This window comes from Medicago truncatula, chromosome 7 (assembly GCF_003473485.1).
Source record: "Medicago truncatula cultivar Jemalong A17 chromosome 7, MtrunA17r5.0-ANR, whole genome shotgun sequence".
Taxonomy (NCBI): Eukaryota; Viridiplantae; Streptophyta; class Magnoliopsida; order Fabales; family Fabaceae; genus Medicago; species Medicago truncatula.
The window spans coordinates 45,572,960-45,596,442 of record NC_053048.1 but is presented as its reverse complement, the minus strand read 5'-3'; the positions used below and the strand labels follow the sequence as shown (position 1 = coordinate 45,596,442).

General features: G+C 33.7%; 2 protein-coding genes and 2 long non-coding RNA genes across 4 annotated transcripts; 1 reads left to right on the top strand and 3 right to left on the bottom strand.

The window, feature by feature from the left end:
* Nucleotides 1-449: 449 nt before the first annotated feature.
* On the bottom strand, nt 450-9,859 carry LOC25499226 (poly [ADP-ribose] polymerase 1). Its single transcript, XM_013594405.3, has 20 exons — nt 9,615-9,859; nt 9,342-9,391; nt 9,041-9,257; nt 7,817-8,003; nt 7,401-7,743; nt 6,847-7,042; nt 6,612-6,776; nt 6,422-6,482; nt 6,268-6,328; nt 5,928-6,179; nt 4,931-5,165; nt 4,713-4,825; nt 4,567-4,643; nt 4,005-4,165; nt 3,328-3,519; nt 3,109-3,217; nt 2,032-2,114; nt 1,800-1,937; nt 1,439-1,621; nt 450-854 (listed from the first exon to the last, which is right to left on the bottom strand). The coding sequence occupies exons 1-20, from the start codon at nt 9,762-9,764 to the stop codon at nt 807-809; spliced, it is 3,021 nt and encodes a 1,006-aa protein (XP_013449859.1). The 5' UTR covers nt 9,765-9,859; the 3' UTR covers nt 450-806.
* Nucleotides 9,860-10,860: 1,001 nt separating this feature from the next.
* LOC25499225 (deoxyhypusine hydroxylase) lies at nt 10,861-14,803 on the bottom strand. The gene is made up of 7 exons (XM_013594404.3): nt 14,454-14,803; nt 13,891-14,024; nt 13,554-13,789; nt 13,324-13,462; nt 12,857-12,983; nt 11,372-11,490; nt 10,861-11,289 (listed from the first exon to the last, which is right to left on the bottom strand). The coding sequence occupies exons 1-7, from the start codon at nt 14,617-14,619 to the stop codon at nt 11,257-11,259; spliced, it is 954 nt and encodes a 317-aa protein (XP_013449858.1). The 5' UTR covers nt 14,620-14,803; the 3' UTR covers nt 10,861-11,256.
* A 3,159-nt stretch (nt 14,804-17,962) lies between these two features.
* Nucleotides 17,963-19,966, bottom strand: LOC25499224 (uncharacterized). Its single transcript, XR_005643203.1, has 3 exons — nt 19,384-19,966; nt 18,757-19,065; nt 17,963-18,326 (listed from the first exon to the last, which is right to left on the bottom strand). It is a non-coding gene; the product is annotated as an uncharacterized lncRNA (long non-coding RNA).
* Nucleotides 19,967-20,120: 154 nt separating this feature from the next.
* LOC120577174 (uncharacterized) lies at nt 20,121-21,278 on the top strand. Its single transcript, XR_005643224.1, has 3 exons — nt 20,121-20,239; nt 20,943-21,028; nt 21,120-21,278. It is a non-coding gene; the product is annotated as an uncharacterized lncRNA (long non-coding RNA).
* Nucleotides 21,279-23,483: the final 2,205 nt, after the last annotated feature.

Below are 23,483 nucleotides of genomic sequence, written 5' to 3'. Positions count from 1 at the left end.
GAAAAATTGCAACACGAGAGTAATTCGTCATTATTAACTTAAATAATTGGCTGTTTATATCAAAGAAGAGTTCAAAAGTTCAAGCTAACAGAGCTCCAAGAACTGATTGGGTCATATAATCAACATTGGTTAACATCACCTTTTCATGTGACACACATGCAGATCATGTAATATCTTGTCCAACAAAATGAGTCCCCACACGACCATAATAACTCCATAACCAGGGAAGCTTTAATTTATTCATTCTTAAATTTTTGGCCTGCCTAGTTTACGTAAATATAGCTTCGAAACAATATTCCTGCACCCAAGGTTTCTTATTTCTAACATGCTTAAATTTTTTTGTCAACAACAAAAAAATGCTTAAAGAAAACAAAATTCAGATCATCATAATAATTACCTCAAACAAATAAGTGAAAAAGACCTATCAATGCTATTTAAAATGAGTACCGTTGGGGTTATAATATAAGAAGCTTCATTAATGTTTTTTAGAAGGTAAACACACTTAACGTGAACACATTCAAAGGGAAGAACTTGATAACAAGAAGTTTGATGTTAAACTAGCAGTTCTATATACACATAACCAGATCATGCATGAGATTTCTGCTCTACACGACGAGTTTCAACTAGATCCCTGCACTAACAAACACACCCAAAAAATAAAAAAGGTGAAAGATCTCCAGTCAACTCAAAATGAGACCTTATCACGAGAAGTTACGAGAATCCCACATGGACTATGTACAAGTCCTTGTCAAAAAACTACTTCGTACAGATGATACCCCAAAACAGCACACCTCTAGTTTCCATCCTCATCTCTTGTGATGGAACCTCACCTTCAACAAGAATTGCAGTTTAACCTGCACAAAAGGTTTACATTCAGTCACATGAACGTGTTTACTGGCAAAAAAAAAAAAAAAAAGTACCATATAGCAGGCTTTAACTGTTTAAATTTTGGTAATTTATCAGTGTAGTATTTCCAATAAGAAAAATTGTATATAATCATAAAAGTTTTCCTTTCATCAGAGATATAATTCATCTACTATGGGGTGAGAAGGGGTTATTTCAACCTCCATGTTAGCATGTTTGTTTGTATAAGCTTTTGAAGAAAATCAGAATGCAAAAAAATAGATTTTTATTATTTAAATAAGCTAATGAGTTTCTTTTTTAAAACAGAAATTTGCAAGAAATTTTAAAATTAGAAGTTGTTCTAATTGTAACCAAACATTAGTTGATTTCGGCTTTACATAAACTATAATACCTTTTGAACACAACAGTAGAATAACTTAATTTTAATCTTAAACAAGCAAGCTCTAAATATATCAAAATAGCACGTCAATGATAGACCTGGTAGTAGACATTTTCCCACTTTCATTTTATTAAGGTTTATACTTAAGTATGCTAATGATAAAACAAAAATACAACAGTCAAGCTTAAAACTTACTTGAGCGGTATTATAAACAATATACTCATTGTACATGAGCTCAGATGCCTTGACATTTGATGACACCGGTTTCCCACAAGGAACAACGACATCATCTCTCCACTTTGCATATTCAGATTCCAGGGGCATTTTCTTGCCCAGTCCTTTAGTAGAATGCTTTCCTTGCGGAGGTTTATCCATATACTATTTTACAAAGGAAAAACGAAAAACAAAATGAATATATACATTCTTTCATATCCATTTGGAAGAAATTTAGTGTTCCATGCAATGTTGTTCATTTAAAATGTGTGCACTTGTAAACAATAATCAACCACATGCCCTTATAAACTGATAAGCATAACTTGAATTAAATCCAACTGACCTTAGCTTTTTTGAGCTCATACACATTTCCAAGGGCAACTTCACTCAAAAGCATTAGACCAACAGGATTTTTCTTATCAGTGAAGCAATACTGAGCACTCTTGCTGACAAGGTCAGCAAAGTAAATCCCTTTGCCAAACTGCAGGCAAAAGATATTTAGATTATAGTATTGCTACGGAAAGGTAAACAGATGCATGAAAACATCAACATAAAAAGGGATTAATAGACAGAACCATATAACCAGTTGCAGGGGCTTCGGGAGGTGCAATTCTCAGTCCTTGGTTAAGAATGCCCACAAAGTTCGTCAACCTAGAACCTGAAGTAGAGAACATTGTCGTTACATGAGTATAAATCAAATTTCTGAACATTTTCATATACAGCCGTAGTATGCACGTTACCACAGAACATCCATCCTAGTTATTGTAATTCACCCTAGAAACTGGTGTTTTTTGTTAAGAGAAATGAAAGAATTTTTAACCTAAAATTTTCTCTCTTTATAACACCTCTGGTCTAGTAGTATCTTACCATCCCTATGGAGTGATCAGATATATTGGAAGAATTTCACGATGGACATTTACAGGTTCTAAAGGTTTTAAACTCGTTTTTACACCCATGCAAAAATGACATATAAGTACTAATATATAATATGTATCATAATATTTATGCAGTTTATTATACATAATATATAATATAATCAATATAAAATAACATTTAAGTATCAAGGAAAATACAATATAAAATGTTAACAATAACCAAACAAAGAAATTTGTTAATTCATATTTGATTTTTGTCAAAACCATTTATGTCAAAAACACTACTGAAAACACCCATGCACAGTTATCCTATACCATGTTGAATTAATGTGGGTCAAGTTTGTTCTTTTACAATTAATAGTAATATGAATTGAAAGAATAACAGTGATAATAACCCTTTTAAGCACATTCGCTTATCAAAAATAGTTAAAATAACATTAACACACTCCTTTGTTAATTTGATCAATTCTAATAATCGATTTTCACGAATAGCAGGATACCATACAAACATGGATATTTTTCACACAGCCCTTGTATACAATCTTTATCAAAGGAAACACTATAAATCAAGAGGACTCATTTGGTCTTTTCATGTGGCTTATCTTTGATTTTCCTTTGTATACAGATTGGAAGGTTCTGAAGGTTTTAAATCATGTTTAGAAATATGCCCTTTCTTTCTAATTCTCCTATTTATTTTATTTTATTACATCATACGAGGATATATTTCATAAAAGCAAACATATAATCGAACTAATAGCTAGTAATACCAAAACTTACCATGCCATAGGAGCATTCTGTTGCCAACTTTGTCTCTGTAAGGGGCATATTTATCAAATTCACCTTCTCTTTCAAGTGAAAAAACTTCTTCTAGCTCAAGACTCCAGTCCTGTTTAGACGGATTACAAATATCGTAAGAACTTGTACATTGTAAGAAATGAGAGCTCACACCAGAAATGAGCACACAAATAAACACTAGTTAACCAAATATAGACATACCGTATGTGTGGGGGCATGAGTAGTATGTAGAAACTTCTCAACTAATCTAAAATCTTCACTGTCATGAGGAAGTGGAGATATATCACAGTGAAGCTTCTTATAATTATCATCAATGGAGTCGTCGTTGTTGGCGTCAAATCCCACTAATCTTGAGGCTATTTCAATATCTTGAAGGGCTTCCAACATTTTCACCTGACAAAAAAGCAAGACTGTTATTCAAATTATTGTAAAAGCGACTCAAATGCATCAAAACCACAGGCAAAACCACAGTCCATATAGAATAAGAGAATTTGCCATCATTAATATTATTTACATTCATTGGAGATTGGACAAAGTTGAAACAATGAAGATAAAAAAATCGCATGCCTTGCATTACTACTATTATTTGATTAGTCTTATAATTTAGAAATTTAATAACACTGTCAAATTGCAAGGAAACAAACTCAAAGAATCATGTGAAGATCCATTATAAATTGTCTATTAATTGTAACTGTATTTAAATATAAAATAATCTCAACACTTGAGTTTTACACCTCAACTGCCGAAGTTATGTACTTTTAGTCAGTCATGGCTGAAAGTTGAAAACTACTGTAAAAGCATCAGTCTAATTTAATGATATTGCTAAGCCTAACACGATACATATGATGTATAAATAAATAAATAAAGGTAACACAAACCTTTGACTTAAAATCATCCTCATCCCTAATAATATGTGGATGAATGGAAGGGATCACAGTGAAGAACCTATTGCTAGCATCAATGAGCAAGCTATCCCTGACTGATGGATCAGCATTGCTGCTTTTAAAAAGATTTTGTATATCTGTTAATGCTTCAAAACCTGGGATGAGGAAGCAGACATCACATTAATACATGATATGGGATAGCTTGACACTGCCAATGAAAGAAAATGAGAAACTACCGTAGCTTGTAAAAAGTTTTAAAGTAATAAGGCTTAAATGCACTTTTGGACCCCTATGTTTGCCATCGTAGCAGTTTTGGCCCCCTAACAAAAAAAATGCAATTTTGACCCCCTAATTTTGCCATGTTTAGGGAAATATGCTCTTTTGGACCCTTATCTTTACCAAAAAGTTGCGATTTTGGCCCCTTTTTTGGGACACGTGGCGGCTTCTCAGCATAGTTGGGAAAATTAGGGGGTCAAAATTGCATTGTTTTTGTTAGGGGGTCAAAATTGCTACGACGGAAAACATAGAGGACCAAAAGTGAATTGTGTTAACATACCTTTTTGGATATTACTTTTGCTCAGTTTCCCGAGTGGCATTTCGGACATATTGATCTCAAATTCCATCATGGCGGATCTACAAAACTCAAGATTTAGTATTGCATCAGACATATTCAAATAAAATGATGAGGCATTTGACTATGACCTGTATGTTTCCACATTAAAGAGCATCTTGATCAATTCTATTAATGGAGGGGGTAATTTGCTGTCAGCATTGTTTTTACTCTTTTTCACAACTTGTTTGTTAACTCCATAATCCTACAAAATCAAGTGTTCAAAACAAACATCAGCTGAACATCAACCTGATGTGTGGAAATGATATCCGTCAAACAAATAATTTAAAAATAAAACAAGAAACAGTACAATTTCCAAGGGGAAGAATCTTCCAGGTTGCTTCTGAATAGTCTTTTGTTCCCAGGCCTCCCAAGGGTTTCCAGTTTTCTCAAAGAATAGTCGTTTGAATTCCCTGATTGCATCAGATTTCGACATTTCCTCCAGTTTGTTCCCTCCAATCTTGTCATTTCCCACTCGACCCCATTTGCGAAACACGTAGCAATCTGACCCATTATCTTCTTCAATTATTTGCAGGATGTAGTAGCTTTACATGCGAAACAAAAGTTAGAAGATGATGATGGAGACCTAGTTTTTTTGTAGAGGGTATTAACATGAATCTTAAAAAAGAAAGTGATGCAACAGAAATCAATGGGAAATTAGACCCAACAGCCCCAGACCGCAGTGCTCCCATTAGTCACCATCACAGTAAATAGCTACAATTGCTGCATAATTACTGCCCTGATTCCATGATCAAAATATTTAAGAATTCATCAATCAACTACGTAATAATTAAAAGCAATCACATCCAAATTGTTCTAGTGATAGTGCAGTTTCGGTTATAGTGGTCAATAGTTTCTGCATCTAAGCTCTCTACTCATCTGTATAGCTTGTAGATTAGTATTTCGGTTGGCTAGTGACAGATAACAGAATTTTGTTACACAGCAGTTAGTTAGGAAGGCAGTTATCTACAGATAGTTTCATGTACTCTCAATAGTATCAGAATGACATTCAGAAATAAAGAATTTCAAAGTTTCAGAATTCTCTCTAAAACCTGTCCCCCTTTCATTGACTTTCTCTCCAATTGGCAGTGATAGTCAACTTCAGAAGGACAAATAAACTCAATATAGAACATAACAGTTCTTGACAATTGACGCTTGATGTTTTATATGAAACAAAGCATTATAATAAAAAGTTGCATACTTTTAGGTTCAGTTTTATCAATCAATCACAAACTGCTATTCCCTGGTTAACAACTAAAATATTAAGCTGAATGGTGAAAATGAGAACTAAGATGGAATGAACCAACCTGTTAATACCAGTAGACAAATCAGACATATTCAAAGTTGTATTATATATGCTTTTCCCTTCCTCTAGTATGTGGCCAGAATCCTGTAGGCCAGAAGCATCATGAACAGCACTTTGCCCCTTGACTTTGATGGTGACCATGCTAGAAGCCTCACCAATCATTTCAACTTTGTACATATCAAATGGAAGCTTCTTCTTTCTTTCCATACAGTCTACCAAATAGTCCTCTCTGACTATTGGTATTTTCATCCTCCTACAGATCAAACTCTTCCAAGTTAGTTTTGACAGAAATAATCAAAGAAAAAGGAAATATCAGAGACTGCATTTGAATTCACCAATACCTTGCCTTCCGCATCTCAACTTCATCCTTAAGCGCTCCACTGACCACCAAGCAGTTAGTATCTGTAAGTTATCAGTTCAAGCAAAAAATTACAAAAATCACAAGTATCTCTTTTAAAAAAAACATTTTCATAAATCGGTTGGTGGAGCAGATACCTTTCTTCACTTTTGCATGAAGCACTCCACCTACGGCATCAATTTTACGTTTCCATTCCACCTGTAAAAGCACCTTACATAAGATGAATACTAGATACTATAAAACAAAATTAACCATGACAATTCCTCAAATGGTTTGGGGGACTGCGGCATTAATTATTAAAGGTAAAGGAAAAAACAGAATTTATACAATGGAATCTTCAGGCAACCCAGAGATGGCAACTCTCAAATCAGCCAAAGTTTCACTGTTTGATGGTTGGTGCTGGCCTGCAGAAATTTGACTTTCAGCAGAAGTCCTTGATGATGGCGGAGGCAATATCCTAGTTGGTTTCTTCCCTTTTTGAGATTTGAACCACTGTAAACAATAGACAAAAATAAGTCACAATACATTGGTTTTGTTCTATGACTATTTTCTTTTTACAGACCTTTTTAAGGTACTGATTATCTGTTTCCTTTGGGATTTTCCACTTCCCTTGGGCACGCTTTGGTTCGCAGGTAGAGTAGGAACATTTACTCCACTCGGAAATGTATCCAGTGCACCGGTACATTCCTCCAGAATAACGCAGAAAACCATCACATAGAGAGCAAGGACTAAGTCCTCCAAACATCATTCCATCAGCACTGAAATGACAATAATAACTATCAAAATTGGAGAAATAAATAAATCATAGCTTGCAGGATAATATTTTCAAAACCATCACAAAGAAAGCAGAATGGATCTGGAAATTATGACCTCATCCAGACAATCATGGACATGCTAGATTTTCTTGCATTTAAATTATTTTCTTTTGATGAATTGTGCATAATAGTAGACACTCAGTAGACAAATAAACATATTCTATTGGTAAAATCACTGGCATCTTAGTAGAAAGGGACAGTAACATAATGGATGACAAACTTTAATCTTTATAAGTACAGCCTTATATGCGGCAGAGCTTCTTAAGGATCAGAGCAGAAAAGTCACGAGTGATTAAATTACCAGCGGTCACGCAAATCAAGCTCTGATCCTGTTGAATCTTGACCATTGGCATCCAGCATTTCACGCATCTCTGCTGTTGTCACATGCTTTTTAAGATCATCCTTCAGAGCCCAGAGATCTTTGCTCTGGGCCTCCAGTCTATTCTCAAGATCACGTGCCGCCCCGGAGTCATCAGCATTTTTCACTGCCGCTACCCTGCTCGCAGACACATCTCCCTTGACTTTAGCGGCCTTTGACTTTTGCTCACCCTCTGCATCTTTCCCCCGTTTAGTGCCACCTTTGGAAGAGGATTGTTGTGTGGATTCTTTAACATCTTCAGCCTCGACATTTGTACCACTACCACCTGAAAGGAAAATGGTGAGAAAGTAACTACAGCACTAAAAACCAGCCGTTCTGCAGCATATCATTCACCATACCTCCTCTATTTGTAGGATGGTCTTTTGTAGCCAACTCACTGACAGCCGATTGATCAGATGATGAGAGACTATTCCATCCAGGCAAATTATCCACTTCAATTGATGGAGATAGTTCCAAGAGACACTTAGCATGGTGCCAAGCCAAACCCCTGGCACCTTGACCATCAGGCTTAGTAGATATGCGAATCTTAAAATCAAATTAGTGAATAGTCAGTGAGGAGAGATAATCCAAAACCAATAACTCATGCATAGATCAATATGATCATGAAAAATTAGGAACCATTCTGAATTCTAATATGCATCTGAATAAAAACTGATCTCTTAATGGCAATCAGATTTAAAAATATTAACACTGCAGAAATGAAGAAGTTTAACAAGCATGAAGAAACTAGTCGCTATTGTAAGTTGTGCAGCTTTCATGCAATAGCAAAACGAAAAAGCTGACATTCGTAGATAATAATTGAACATTGCCAGAACATTTTTGAACTAAATGACATTTTAAGGAAATTATATCATAGTTAAGAGGGAGGGAAGTTGGTTGAATGGTTTTAGAGTGGAAGAGCTTAGAATAATTATATTAAAATCACTCATGTCCACCACCACACAATTCATAAAACATATCTTTGAGGTAGCTTTATATTCTTCGACATGTTACAATTTGCTGTAACAAACAACATCCAGAAATTTATGAACATCCACAAAACTTCCTTTTACTCAAATGATGAGTTAGGCTATCTAGAGAGGATTTTGGCAATACAAAATGAATATTAGCATGGAGAATAGAGTGAAATAGCATAATGATTCTAGTCCTGAATGCCAGGGCGTGGTCAAAGATTTAACACGCGATGGAATAGCAACTTCGCCAGGCAAAAGAGATAGGCAGCAAAAATCTTAGCCATCAAGGCAAAATTCGTGATATCAAACACGAACCGCTAGATATTAGAACAAAGTAAAAACCATGCATCTTAATAGTTTCATCCCCTAAATCATCAATATCATCAAGGAATTACTAAATGTGTAATATGTTATTTTTCATAAGTTAATCATGAATTCATGATAACCAAAATAATCAAAATTTCCATTTTAATTAGCACGTTACTAATTATGCCCTCATTTTCACACCAAAAAGAAAATTCATCAGGTCCAATTAACAATACATACACGCTGTAAGAAGCTAACCATTGCAATTACAACACTATACATACAGAAATAGTAAAAACCAACCTCTCCTTTGATAATTTTTTGACCACAATGTTTGCAAGTGGCGCGTGATGTTTGCGAAACTTCAATACCATATTCAATATTTTTTCCAGCAGTCGACTTAGAGGCAGCATTCGACTTCGGTGTGCCACTACCACCACCACCACCGCTCTCAATGTACTTTCTAATCTTCTGCTGATCTTCCCAACGAAGCGACTCTAAGTTCTCAACATCATCAACTCTATACAAGAACAGTAACACTAACGATTTACCATTGTGAAAACATTAAGCAAACTGAAATTTTAATAAGTATAAATTTTCATACAATTTTATCTGGTTGGCTTTCTTCAATATGCACTCAGCATGATTCCACATCTGTTACAAATATATACTACATATTAATTAAAAAAAAAATAATACTAAAAATATAATGGCATTACTGTTTAAACTGTAACCTAAACCCTAAAATAGGTCTAAAAATCAAGAAATTAGTGAATGTTGCAACTTATGTAAACGTACATTGATAAAAATGGGGCATTATTGAAATAATAAAAGAAAAGCAAGAAATGAAATAGAGAAAAGGGGAAGTTATGATTACGGGCATGAGGCCATCGAATTTGGAGGATTGAACCATCTTGCCAAGACGAAGCTTCTCGGTTGCAATGGGACTCTTGCAGCTTCTGCATGACGAACGACCTGATTTTGCGTACTCTGCTTTCCATGGCTTCGCGTTTTGAGGGTTCGACATTGAAGAATAAAAGATTCTCACACGAACACACTCCTCCAACTCGGAACTACCACTCTCTCTCTCCTCTCCCTCTTATTATATATATAGTACACTCAGAATATTATTTTGATTTTAGATGCCCAATAATAGTATAGTATATATACTAAACATGACAGACATGCTGCAATTTTAAATTTATTGGAACACCACCAACTAAATAAATTTAATTAATATTTAGGTTTGATTCCCTCAAGTTCTATAAATCGGTTGTAGGTAAATAGTGAAATTGAATCTTTCAAATTAATCGGTACTTGAATTGAATACGATTTTTATTATTATTTTACATGCAATTTCATTTTGTTTAGTCAACTCAAAAATCTTCCTCAACACCCTATCGAAAAAACTTATATCTTCCTCCACAAGCTGTGAAAAAAATAATATTTCGAGATATTTAATTATAAATCATTTTAAACAGTTTTCTAATAGTTGTTCTTTTATATGGATCGGTCTGAAATTCAACTATATATACAAGTATTTTTAACTAAATATCCAGGTCTTTCTAACTCAAGGAAAAAGGAATTTATATAAAAGAATATTAAAAAAATCCAGGTAAAGTAAAATAATGTTGATACTATCACACTATGAGTCTTCTCCATGTATTTTTGGTACTTACAAAGCTATCATGCCATGTCAAGTTATGGAAGGTAAAGAAACGAGCAAGAGCAACATTATTTCCGTTTCAATGTCCAAGGTTACACTTACATTCTTCCAGCATGTATATGATTTATATCATGCTTTGCTTGTTAAGTAGTATTTGGTTAAACATGCTAAGGGAGGAAGGTTAAACATGCAGTGGCACTTAAATTACACAGTTTAAGTATATTTAACTCAATAAGTATCCGAAACGAAAGTCTCCACTCTTTCACAATCAGCAACTTTCTCTCTTGTGATCCACTTTCTCTTGTATCTCTACTGAGAATTCCTTATAGGACTGATTTATGTGCTTTTGAAAGCAATTGTATCATCACAACAAAATACATGTAAGTTATTCTTAATTATGATCGAGGAAAGCCAGTTATTCTCATTCTGACCGCAGAGTTTAAAATTTGCTAGTTTGTTTATCAAAATCCCAAATTCTGCTGTCAGCCAAATCTTGGTATGAAGTATGAATTATAAAGCATCCAGAGTTTTACAATTTTTCCACAAGTAAATAATATTAAAATGTCTCCTACCACACAGTGGCAGAGCTATAATAAAAGGTAGACTTTACTTTTGGCAAGTATAATATTCTTCCAATTCATCACAAAATGTTTCTTGTCATAAATTAACAAAACACAGTTCAACCCTTGTTTTATAGGGCTAGTTTTTCCTAATTCAATCAACTTTGAGTTAAGAAATGTAGAAATCCACCAGTTTTTCTCTGTCTACGTTATTTTGCTGACCTTGTCACTTCAATCTCATACGGACTCTTCATTTCTTGACATCATTGAAATACATCACCATAAGAAAACATTTAATGTACAATTGGAGTACGCATGAACAGGAACTGCAACCAAGAGAAAAGATAGTAGTGTCAACAAACATTGAAGCAAATTATGAAAATCTTCAGCAAGTACCATGGTGTATACCTCAAACGATTTCCCTGATCTTTCAAATTCTAGCATGCTTAGAGCAACTTGACAACTTTGTGCAACAAGAGGCTCTGGGTCTGCCGAAAATTCCTCAAGAAGGGATACACTTTGGTCATCTAAGAGCATACAACAAAAGAACTATGTAAACGGGGAGATTTGAATATTTAGAAGTATTCACAACTATACTTAGTGATAAAGAAAAACATTGAGGCAATGAATGATTAATTAGTCAACTGATATCTGTCATGTGACTCTACCAGAGGCAAAATTAAATAAAAGTCAAACTTGGTAAAAGATTAAATAAAGTTAAGCAAAATTAAATTAAAGTAAAACTAAGATTAAATAAAGTTTCTCAAAATTAAACTGAAGTCAAACTTGGGTAGCATTTGGTAAATATCTTAGGACAGAAGAAAAGCACAAAACATAACATTTGTGTTCTATTCTATGTTTAGTAAATTTTGGTTCAACTAAAAAAGTTGGGGTAGCTGCCAACGGAAATAAATTCATGTTTTAAGTGATTTGGACAAGTGTGAAAAAGAGATGTAGAAGCACCAGTAAAAAGAGTTGACCAAATAGAACATAGATTAAAAATTCCAGACGCAGAGACTAAACAAACTATATAACAGGCAAAATCACAAAGTATTTACATGAAAAAAATCTATCTTTGAAGTAATACGTGACAAAGCCTTATGGTATTCATTGGTCCATGTAAAAAGGTAGAACCAAAGAGAACAGAAAGATTGTCCCGTTCCATTTTCTGTGTGCCAAACATTACCTTATATACATCATAGTTCATGTGCTATTATTATAGAATTAATAAAGACGAGATATTTTGTTGCAAGATATAAAAGAGATGGAAGGGCATAGGTGCACAGAAACATTATTTTTCGGAGGGCCTCCACCACAAACTCAGAAAATTAATATCATAACACAACTGATAAAAGTAAAAAATAAATATCAAACGTATTAAAAGAATAGAAAGGTTTTAGTGAGAAAAAGAATTACATCTCTAACTAAAAGATATTGACTGCACCCATGAACTAATAGTTAGACGCTCTTCAAATTGATGCATAATATATCTCGACCAAATCCAACCAAGAAGCATAAAACTTTAAAATCACTTTGAATAGTAAAAACTAACAGGTGCCTTCTCCAACACCTCTACTTTTTTATTTGCAAACTAAGAGAATGAGCTTATGTTTGAGTTTTGACCAGTCAAAACCATACAGATATGAACCGAGTCACCATAAATACTAAAAGCTGCAACCTAAGTTAAGTTGAACTGTTCAATGCTCATTACCAAAAAGAACATTTACTTAGACTGCTACATTACTATCTATTCATGAATTCTAGACACTACACAATATGCTTGCATTTATCTTTTTATATATGGATGACACCACAAAGCAATATTAATACCATATATTATTGACTGCAACATAGGTCACATGATTCCATAGTATGTGGTTTTAAATGCAATACCTGCAATTGAACCAAGAGCTTCAGCAGCCTCATGTCTAACCATTGGATGCTCATTCACATCTCTAAGTATATTGGATAGAGCAGCTGAAGCAGCTTTGTCTTGCAATTGGCCCAAAACATATGCAACCTAAAATTTCAGCAAATACAGTTGTTAAAAAATTCAGAGTATCAAACATGTGTACTCAAAGTTAAGCAGCAACATTAAGGCAGTCGTATGATATTATTTGAATTATTGTTTTATTAAACTACTGAAGAACAACTGACTTCTTTTGACATGACAATTACATGCTTATTCTGCTCCAAGGAATATAATGGTTCAACATTTAAAAGTACGAACGATATGGAACCCTCTAGATTGACCTGATGTTTTCTCATGTGAAGTGCATATCTTATCACTTATGTGCAGTTCATACAAAACATACTGAATGCAGACAACGTTTATTGACATAAAAGTGTACTTATCAAACCTCATGTTTCAGTAAAGCACTCTTGGAACCCAAGGAATCAACAATAGCAGCAACAGCTTCATTTCCGCCATCATTTCGAAGTGAAAAAAGAGCTGCATAGCGCTCATACATCCCTTTTTCCTCATCGAGAAGTAAATCCCTAATATTATTAATTTAAAACCGAGTTAGCAACATACAAATTACTCTCTCTAGTTAACAAGAGTGTTTCTAACAGCATGAACCAAACAAACCTTAGTTGACTAACTGAAGAACAAGAGCTGGCCGGTGCCGCAGGATCAACAGACTTAAACGGAGAAATACCAGGTGCGGTCGAATCATCAGTAGCAGCAGCATGTTTTAAATTGAGAATACGTTGAAGAGCTAATTGACATGTTTCTCGAACCTCTTGAGCTGGATCAGAATCCAAACTATGCTTCAAAAGAGAAACATTACTATCTGAACCAATAGCGCCTAGTGCTTCAGCTGCCTAAGCAAGATTGAAACAAACACAATCATCATCTTAAAATTGAAACAGAAAAAAGCGACACATTCAGAAAAGGAAGAAATAGAAGGCTACTACGGTACTACCTCATGGCGAACAATGGGATGCAAGGAAAGATCATTAAGAACTGAGGTTAAAGCAGGTATGGCTTCGAGTTCTTGCATTTGCCCTAATGCAAATGCAGCTTCGTGTGCCAACAAATTTGATGAATCTCTTGTCGCTGCCAAAGAGAAAGAAGAGCTGGTTCAGAATCCATGCAATAATACACTTAACAACAATCATTGATTAAGTCCCTATTTGGATAAACAACTTAATTAAGCATTTATCTTATAAGTGATTGTGTATAAGTTATTTCTATGTTAAGGCCCTATTTGGATAAACAACTTATCTTACAAGTGATTGTGTATAAGTTATTTCTATAACAAAAGATCAACTTTTAATTATAAGCTATACTCCTCCGCAATGAACTATAAACAAAAAGGTACTTGAAAAGTTTAAGTAAATGGTTTAGATTTTAGATGAAATACATCAACTTTTGCTTATGTTTCATTCTGGAAGGAGTAAGTTGTCTGCACAAACTATGTCGAAAATAACTCATAAGATATTTGCGCAAGCTGTAAAATTGAAGAGAAAAGGAAAAGTGAGTAACCGAGAATAAGGGCGGTGCGAGGGGCGGGGCCTTTGAGGTTGCGAAGAGAGAAGAGTGCTCTGAAGCGTTCGGAGATTGGCTGGGTTGAGTCCAACAGCAACTCGCACAGGAACTTCTCCATCTCTGATGAGCACGAAGCAACGTCGTTTAGCGAATTCGCAGACATAGAGCGATTAACAAAATTGTGAGAAGAGAGTGTGGGCTTATGAAGACGGTGGTGGGTCTGACGGAGGCGATCGGCGAGTTCAGGTGTTAGAATAGTTAGGGACTCAAAACTTTTTAGGGGCGAGCACACTAGATCTTTATACTCCTAAATTTTACCCCACAAATTAAAGCCCTTCACGCCCTTACTTTAAAAAATTCTGGAGTAGCCAAAGGTTTAATTGATCATCCTATTCTTTAATTTAATTTTTTTTTTTTTTTTCTGTCTTAAAAATCAGTTACCATACTACTTTCAAATAAAGAATTAATTTAAGAAATCAATTTTGCAAACCACGGGCACTCATTTACCCAACTCAAAATGTCATATTGGCTGGTTGTTCTAGTTTTACCCAACATACCCTTAAAAAGAAATGCAATATGCACTTATTTTATTTTTTATTAAATTGATTTTAACAATTTAATTATTCACCTTAATTAATTAAAATTATTATAATAATAGTTTAATGAACTTCCGTTAATGATGAATGGTGAATAACAATTATTGATATTTACATAAATCTCAATCAAACTTTAGATTATTAAGGTTTAGTTCATCTGAAAATATGAGAGTTATGAAAATGGTGAGTGACTTTGTCTCATTTTTTTTTTCTTCAATTGAAACTTAATTAATTTTTACCAATGACATCCTTACCATTGTTTTGAATCATCATCATTGGTCTATCAATCTTCTAGGTAGTGGCACATTTCACCATCCTCTTCTCCGACTCCGTGTGTGTGTTTTTTTCTTCTTCTTTTCGTTGTTATTTGATACGGATACCGTGATAATTGATCAGAAGAAATTACTTTCTTAGATCGATCATCTCATGTAAACTAAATCCACATCAATAGGTAAAATAGTTTTTACACAAATAAATCAAAACATAAAATATCGCATATTCGCATTGATTATTTTTAGCTACAGCGGAAAGAAACGTGGGAGCAGAAATATCATCAAATTGATGATTATTCAAGACATCAATGAACACAAAATATAAAAAACAGCAAGTCGCAAAAAGTAAGATGTAAAATGTCTCTATTTGCCTCTTTCATCTTTCGTGTGTTCACTAAAATGTTTCCTCAAATAATAAAGATATAATAAGCACTATTCAGAATTTCAATATATTACAGAAGCTGAAACAATATAATCACAGTTAGCATAGCAATTTATAACATTTAAATAAACATACTGTGTCGGGACGCATGAAACTCGCTTCAGCCACTTTGCTCTCTTCCTCTCTCTGCAGTTGAGTGTTTTAAAATCTTGATATATTGAAACGATGTCCCTACACATTGCAACCCATAAATTGTAATGATAATCCAAAAAGTAACATTTTCAGTTTTAACACTGACCACAATGCAATGTTCATGCTATACTTAATCATCTTCATTATTTGAAGACCTTTGTATGTCTGGGACGACAATCACATGTCTTCCTTTAAAGTCGTTCCAATTTATACTTGCTCTCACCCTGTTAAATAGTTATGATCAAAATGTTGCATACATTGAAGGTAAAACAAGACATTATCGACTGATGACGACTATCTGCAAAAGTTTTGATAGTATTAGAGTTAGAAAATGTAGCAGCTATCTGGAGTCTAATGATGTTGTAGGTATAATTCAATTGGCAATGGAATTATATATTTCCAACCTACTCTGATTAATTGGACAAAACAAAACATCATCATATAACTTAGAATCTTGTATAACTTTTTAGATATAAAGTTTCTTTCAAAATAAAACAACATAATTAGGCATAAAAAACATACATAGTACCATATTGATCCTACAACTTGAATTGCAAAAGAAAGATTTCCAATAATAATAGTAAAAATAAAGGTGAGACAGACAACAATTCTATGCAACTGTTAATTACCTGGCTCCAAATTCTTGAATAGAGAAATGAACAACAGTGAGTCCCCAAAATACATGAACTTTTGCGACAGTACCAAAGCGGCTTAAGACCTCTTCTACTTCCTTCTCACTATAACAAAAGTTTATACATCTAGATATTAGTAAAGCAGATAATTGTTGAAATTAAGAATCATTCTTTCTTCGAAAAGAAAAAAAAATGCATACGTACGTGGTTGTAAATGGCAGATTATGGACAAAAACAGTCGAGAGTGATAAAAAACTCTTATGTTATTTTCTCCTGGAGTTGATGATAACTGGACATCCCATCGATCGACATCTTCTTCGGCCTCTAGATCCAAACCACTATTTGCATCACCAAATTCCAAAGTCAGCTGCTTGCGTGATAAGAAAATAATAAAGTGATTTTGGTCCATTAACTTAATTTCAGATAACAATTTGGTATTTCATCTTTTTTTTTCATGTTATTTTGATCCAAGGTTTCAAATGTTTCCTCTCGGCCTTTCCCATTTTTTCAAGTTGTGGGAATTCATAAAAAAGGGTCACCACATTCCATATGGCAAACGTTTGACAATCTATCAAATAATTACTCAATGAGATCGTCGTTACTTTCCTCGTTGTCGCCATAGCATGAGATTTCTTAACTGGACGTAACTACTAGTTTTATCGTGAACCAGTTTTATGGCGAGCCTGTATACATATATGTGTCCCTCTTTCATTCTCTCCTTATCGTGAACCACCAGCACACATCAATGTGTTAGAGTTTGTTATATCAAATCAAAGAATGTCGCATCAGAGGCTGACAAGGCCGGACACTCATAAGCTACAAACAAAGGCAGCTCAGAAGCTAACACCTGAGATAGCTCAAGGTATGGTTTCTGACTCTGTCCCTGTCCCTGTCCCTCACCTACTTCTGAACAAACCAACCCTTCACTAAAACATCTAACATCTGATGTGGTAATCCCACTAACAGTTGTTCAACACCATGAAACCATAGAAGTGTGTAGTAATTCACCAGAGGACTCTTGTAGAATGGTTTATTAAAGTCCTTAAGAAAATGGATTTAGTTGATCTCATAAAGAATTTTGCCAGGAAAATAGAGGTTCCCAGACCACCTACCATTGCAGATACCACATTCAATCAAAATCTTAAGGCATTAGGTTTATTGGTCATTTATATGCTTTAGAAGTACACATGGATCAATTAAATACCTTTCGAAGTATTAGTTCATGGGTGCAATCGATATCTTTTAGAAGTATTAGTTCATGGTATAATAAAAAGAAATGATGTCCGATAGATAAGTCCTGGAGGTTCAGATCGAATTGCTAGATATATGATATCTCATAGTTATAACCCGAGACATATCTACTAAATTGATTCCCTTAAAAGTTAAAACATATTTGAGGGCCAAAAGAACTAATAAAAGAGATACTTGTGAATATGTTTGCAATTTCGATGCATTCAAGAACTAAAGTGACATAGCCCAAGACATTCACTTAAAAACTTAGTTACAACTAATAAAGCTTAATCTTCCGTTTCATCATCACCAATGACCTCATATCCATTTTCACCGACAGTTTTTGGTCAAGTTGGTATCTGTATCAAAATATCTGACTTCACCCCAGTTTCAGCATTAACAATCTCTCCATTCTTTTCCACACGGTATGACAAGTCACTTCCCTTAGGACCAACATCAATGTATACAGTTGTGTTCTCATCAATTTTTTCCTTTATATACATCATAGCCAGCTCACTCACCACATTCTTCTCAAGCCACCTTCTAATTGGTCTAGCACCATACACCTACACAATAATATAACATAGTTAGTATTATTTTTGTTTTTTAAATATGCTTTTAGCCCCCTCAAATATAACATTTTTTATTTTAGTTTGGTCTTTGTAAAATGTTTTATTTGGTACTTGCAGTTGTAGGCCAGAATATGTAGAATATTCGATTTTAGCCTCTCCAGGGTTAAAATGAATATTATCAGGCCTAAAGCAAAATATGATATATTTTCAAGGACCAATTTCAAAATGAACAAGTTTGCAATGACCGAAACAAAACACGTAATATGATGTATTTGCAATGAATAAAACAAAAACAAAAAATACTTTTTACTGGGATTAAAAGTAAAAATATGGTGTATTCTCGAGGGCTTCAAGCATATATATTTAAACCAACATTTTTTCTATAAGAAAATGATTAAGATGATGATTATAGAATAACACTTACAGGATCATAGCTTTCAGCAAGTATATAATCTAATCTAGTGCTGGATCTGTAACTGCCAGTGCAATTCCTCTCTCAGCAAGACGACTAGCTACATCCTTCATTTTCAACCTTGCAACCTTCCTCAATTACTCATGAGATAGATGATCAAATACAACAACTTCATCCAGCGAATTCAACAATTCTGGTCTGAAATGTTTTTTTACTTCCTGCATTACTCGATCACGAGCAACTTGCATGGTGCATTTTCCTGAAAGTCCACTTATGAGATGCTCGGCACCAAGGTTTGAGGTCATGATAATGACTGTATACCTGAAAAATCATTTCACAATCAGTGACACCTGAGATGCATATTTTAAATTTACGATAAGTAAAAGACTATAAGTCTAAACAAGAATCGAAAGGAAAAAACAACTCGCATTCAATGAAGTCTGAAAAACCAAATTTCAAATGCAGGTTAAATAAATCTCAACAGAGACTTTATAAATGACTAATGTGACCGACATTTGAAATATTTAAAGACCAAATTTGTAGCTCTTTCCCATGGACCAAACATATTAAATGTTTTATCTCCAAGTATAATTTAGGCCTTTACTATAATCAAATGCAGTTGTTGATACAATATCTTACCCTGGTGGTGCACCAATCAATCTTGATAGAGTCTTTTTCCATGTATTCCGACATGTCGAGTCTAATCATATGATTTTCATCAGCAAAGAGTTATTGAGCAAGAGCCTTAGCAAGTTCTGTTTTACCAACACTATTTGGACCAAGGAATAGGAAGGGACCAGTTGGTTTTTGAGGTCTTCTTAAACCAACTCTCGATCTCACTACAGCCCCAGCAAAAACTTTAACTGCTTGGTCTTGTCCCACAACTCTACTGTGCAATTTGTCACCAAGTCCAACCAACCTTTCTTTATCATTTTGCACTAGACGAGTCACCGGTGTACCGGTCCATCGGCTAACAACCTTAGCTATATGGTCTGGTCCAACAGTTTCTGTCAGCATCAAGTTATCATCTTTGTTTCCATCAGTGCTACCTTCAAGATTTTTTATTGCATTTTCCACCTTTTCAAGATCATACCACCTCTCAGCCTCCTGTAGTGCAAAGAGGAGCTCTTCACGTATGTTTCAGCCTTCAAATCTCATCAATCCTCTCTTTCTCTTTGTTATACTGCATCTTCAGATGTCGAAGCTTGTCTCTTAAATTTTCAAGTTCTTTTTGCACCTACAATGCATCAATAATTAAAATAAAGGAGAATAATAGATGTTACGAAGGCAGTGCATACGAGGGTATAATCGACAAATCGTAGCTTAAAATACCAAAACGATAGTTAAATAGGAACGAAAAATTCACCCTAAAAAACAGTTGAAAAGGAACGGAGGAGTAATAAATAAAAGAGCACAAAGTTAGCCAAACCGTTACTCTATAAAAGGAATTTACCCTAACAGCTTAGCAGCTTTGCCAACAAGAGAAAAGAAACAGGTTAGGGTTTTCGACTTTTTTTGTTGAGAGGTTTGGGTTTTCGATTCTTGTTTTGTTTTGTTTTGTTTTGTTTGATAATAATGGGGTTTTTGTTAGAGTTTACAAGCTTGATAGCTCCATTTTCATTAGAATAATACTGGTAGATAGATCATGGTTTAGGGTTGATCTCTTTGTGGTCTCAGCGGCTGTTGGTCCTTACTGATAGGAGGGAATTGTTGTGGATTTGGGTTCCCTTAGGGTGGGCTAAGGTTTGGTCGGAGTCTTTAAGTTGGGTGTTTTTGTCTCTAGGTGCATGCTTTATGATTGTATTAGGCCGTTCTGTTTTCTGCTGATTGTGGGCTTGGAGATATGGGGACGTGTTTTTAGTTTTGTTTTGGAGGAGTTTTCTTTCTTTCTTTCTTTTGGTTGCAGGTTTTGTACTCTTTTTTAGTTGGAGGTTTTTCAGCTTGTGAGTTTTGTGCTGTTTTGTTGTTGTATTTATGCTGTTCCCTCTAGGTCTTGGTACCATGGAGATCTTTGTTTTTGTATCCCTGTCCCTCCCATCACGTCTTGTCCTGTGATGTGGTGTTCTAATTTTATTTTGGCAGTTAAAAAGTTAAAATAAAAAACATTAATTTAACCTTTTCAAAAAAAGAAAATAATGTTTTGTTTTTTTACATGTTTGATTCTCATAATCATTGTTCCTTTCCTGTATATGTTGTAGATAGAAACCACCAATATGTTGACGCTTTTTAGCAAGATCGCCTGTTTCTGTTCTACCAACAACAATCAGTTCAATGTTTCCACCTGGTAATGACCTTTTAAATTTGTATTTGACCTTTTGAACAAGAAAATGGTTGTGTTGAAAACTGATTATTTGTCTATAAATATTATATTTCAGCGAAAGGTTGCTGGAAAAGTTGATTGTAGATGAACGATCACTGCTTGAAACAAAGACCGATTGTGATGATGCTATGTGCAAGGAAATTTATAAGCTAATCACAAATCAGCAATTAAACGATGCCCATATTCTGGTATACCCATTCACTTTCCATCCTTTTCTATTTAAAATTTTTAAACAATTGGTTTAGGATATACAAATACAATAGAATTTTGTTGTCTATTTTTGCAGGTTGAACACTACAAGAAACATTGCGTTTTGCCAGGGATTTTGTCAAGGTTTGAAACCCCTGGCAAATTTGCCAGGGAAAATGCCAGGGACAACCGCTGGCAAAAAAGCCAGGGACTTTGCCCCTCGTTTTTTGTCCAAAGCCGTGGCAAACATTTAGGCGCCAGTTTGAAATTTCAAAAGCTGTGCAAATTCTGCAATTTCAGAAAAAAACCGAGGGCTTATGCGAGGGAAAGCCCCTCGGATGCACGCGTTTTCAAAGATTCCTGCTGCTTTTTCAGTTGACTTGACAAGGGCCTGGGAAAGGTGATGTGCTGCAGGCTTGCCAGGGGCAGAACCCGTCGGAAATTGCATAAATCCGTGGCTTTTTGCAAGCCGTTCTGTGCCCTACCGCTGCGCCTAGCTGGGTAGGATTTGACCGGATAAACCAGGGGTCAGGCCGTCGCAGAAGCCGTGGCTTTTTCCCCTCCCTATATAAGAGTTGCACCGGTCTCAGGGAAGCAAGTTAGAAAATTTTCTTCTCTTAAAACTCAACACTTTCATCAAACTTCATTTCTTTGGTAAAAAATACTTCATTTCTTATATGTTTTATCATGATATTAATTTTTAACACCTATTAATCTTATCTATTTTCTATGTTATTTGCAGTTGTGTTACTTATCTGCCTCCTGTGGTCAGCTATTGCTTCAACTGTTGTTGTTTTTGGATTGCATTGGAGATCTTCTAGTGTAAAGCTTCAACAAGTTAGTGATTTTTTTTCCTCATAACAATATATGCTGACTGTTTGGTAATTTTTTTGGCCTAAAAATTATACATTTTGATGATATGTTGTAAAAATATATGATGACTGTTTGGTATTTTTTTTTTCCGAAAATTTAAAATATTTAATATAATCATGTAAATTTTTTTTTCTTCATATATATTATTATGCATGAATATTGTTGGTTTATTTATTCGAATTTGAGAAATATATCCATGCTTTTTTTGTGAAAAAATGAAATGTATGCATGTTTTTTTATTTGTTGTAATAAAATGAAATATATATATGTATGCATGTTTTTTTATTTGTTGTGATAAAATGAAATATATATATGCATGTTTATTTTTTGTGATGAAATGAAATATATGCATGTTGTTTTTATTGTGATAAAATGAAATATATGCATGCTGTCTTTTTTTTTTTTTTTTTTTATAAAATGTAATATATATGTATGTTGTAGTAGAATGTTAAAAAAAATATGGTCAAACACTTATTGCTTATATTCTGTATTTTTTTTAAATAATAAACTTATTTAATTGTTTAAAAGAAAAATAAGAAAGAAAAATAGGACAAATTTAATTAATTTTAGCAAGTGTACCTTTCGGTACTGTTTTAAAATAACAAAATAAGGGAATATTGTTTTAAAAGTAAAATTGTTTGTTAAACTAAATCTGTTATTAAAAATATATATTTTTTTTAAATTTTAATAACTGGTTTTTATAAATATAATTTAGTTTAGTTAATACCATATAAAAACCAGTTTTTAAATTATAAAAACAGATTTTTAAACCTAATGCTGTTTTTTATGAAATTAAAATATGTTTTTATATTTAAAAATCTGTTTTTATATTGAAATTATAATTATGTTATAATTATTATTTTTATAAATTAAAACTAATTAAAGCGTAGGAAAATAAAAATACTACATAAAAAATACTACACTAAAAAGTTCTTGGAAAACGATTTATTAAAATAGTGTATTAAAAATCAGTTTTTTTTTTAAAATTAAAACTTTGTTAAAATGTAATTTTTTTTAATAAATTAAAATATGTTTGATATTCGTGTCTAAAATGTTATAATTATTATTTTTATAAAATAAAACAATATAATATAATAATGCATATTGTTTAAAAAGGAGGGACTCAAAAATAGTATAGTACAAGAAAGTTGTTTATCGATGAAAATTAAAACTATGTTACAATTATTTAATAATTAATTATTATATGTTTAATTTGCGAGTTAAAAATTTAATTTGTTTGCGCGTAAACTTATATTTTATTGTTTGAGCGGGATTTTTTTTTGCGCGTAATGTTAGTTATCTCCGTCGAGTAATAATTTATTTTTGACGACGTGGAATATGTCAATGAAGTTGCGGA

Bases quoted from the DNA above. Each gene is read 5' to 3' on its own strand.
- LOC25499226 (XM_013594405.3), bottom strand. From the start codon at position 9,764: ATGTCGAACCCTCAAAACGCGAAGCCATGGAAAGCAGAGTACGCAAAA. The intron at 6,777-6,846 runs GTCTGTAAAAAG...TATTGTTTACAG, and splicing joins ATAATCAGTACCTTAAAAAG to TGGTTCAAATCTCAAAAAGG. The intron at 6,483-6,611 runs GTATAAATTCTG...GTGCTTTTACAG, and splicing joins GGTTGCCTGAAGATTCCATT to GTGGAATGGAAACGTAAAAT.
- LOC25499225 (XM_013594404.3), bottom strand. From the start codon at position 14,619: ATGTCTGCGAATTCGCTAAACGACGTTGCTTCGTGCTCATCAGAGATG. The intron at 13,463-13,553 runs GTTTGTTTGGTT...TAATAATATTAG, and splicing joins TCTTCAGTTAGTCAACTAAG to GGATTTACTTCTCGATGAGG. The intron at 12,984-13,323 runs GTTTGATAAGTA...CTGAAATTTTAG, and splicing joins GTGCTTTACTGAAACATGAG to GTTGCATATGTTTTGGGCCA.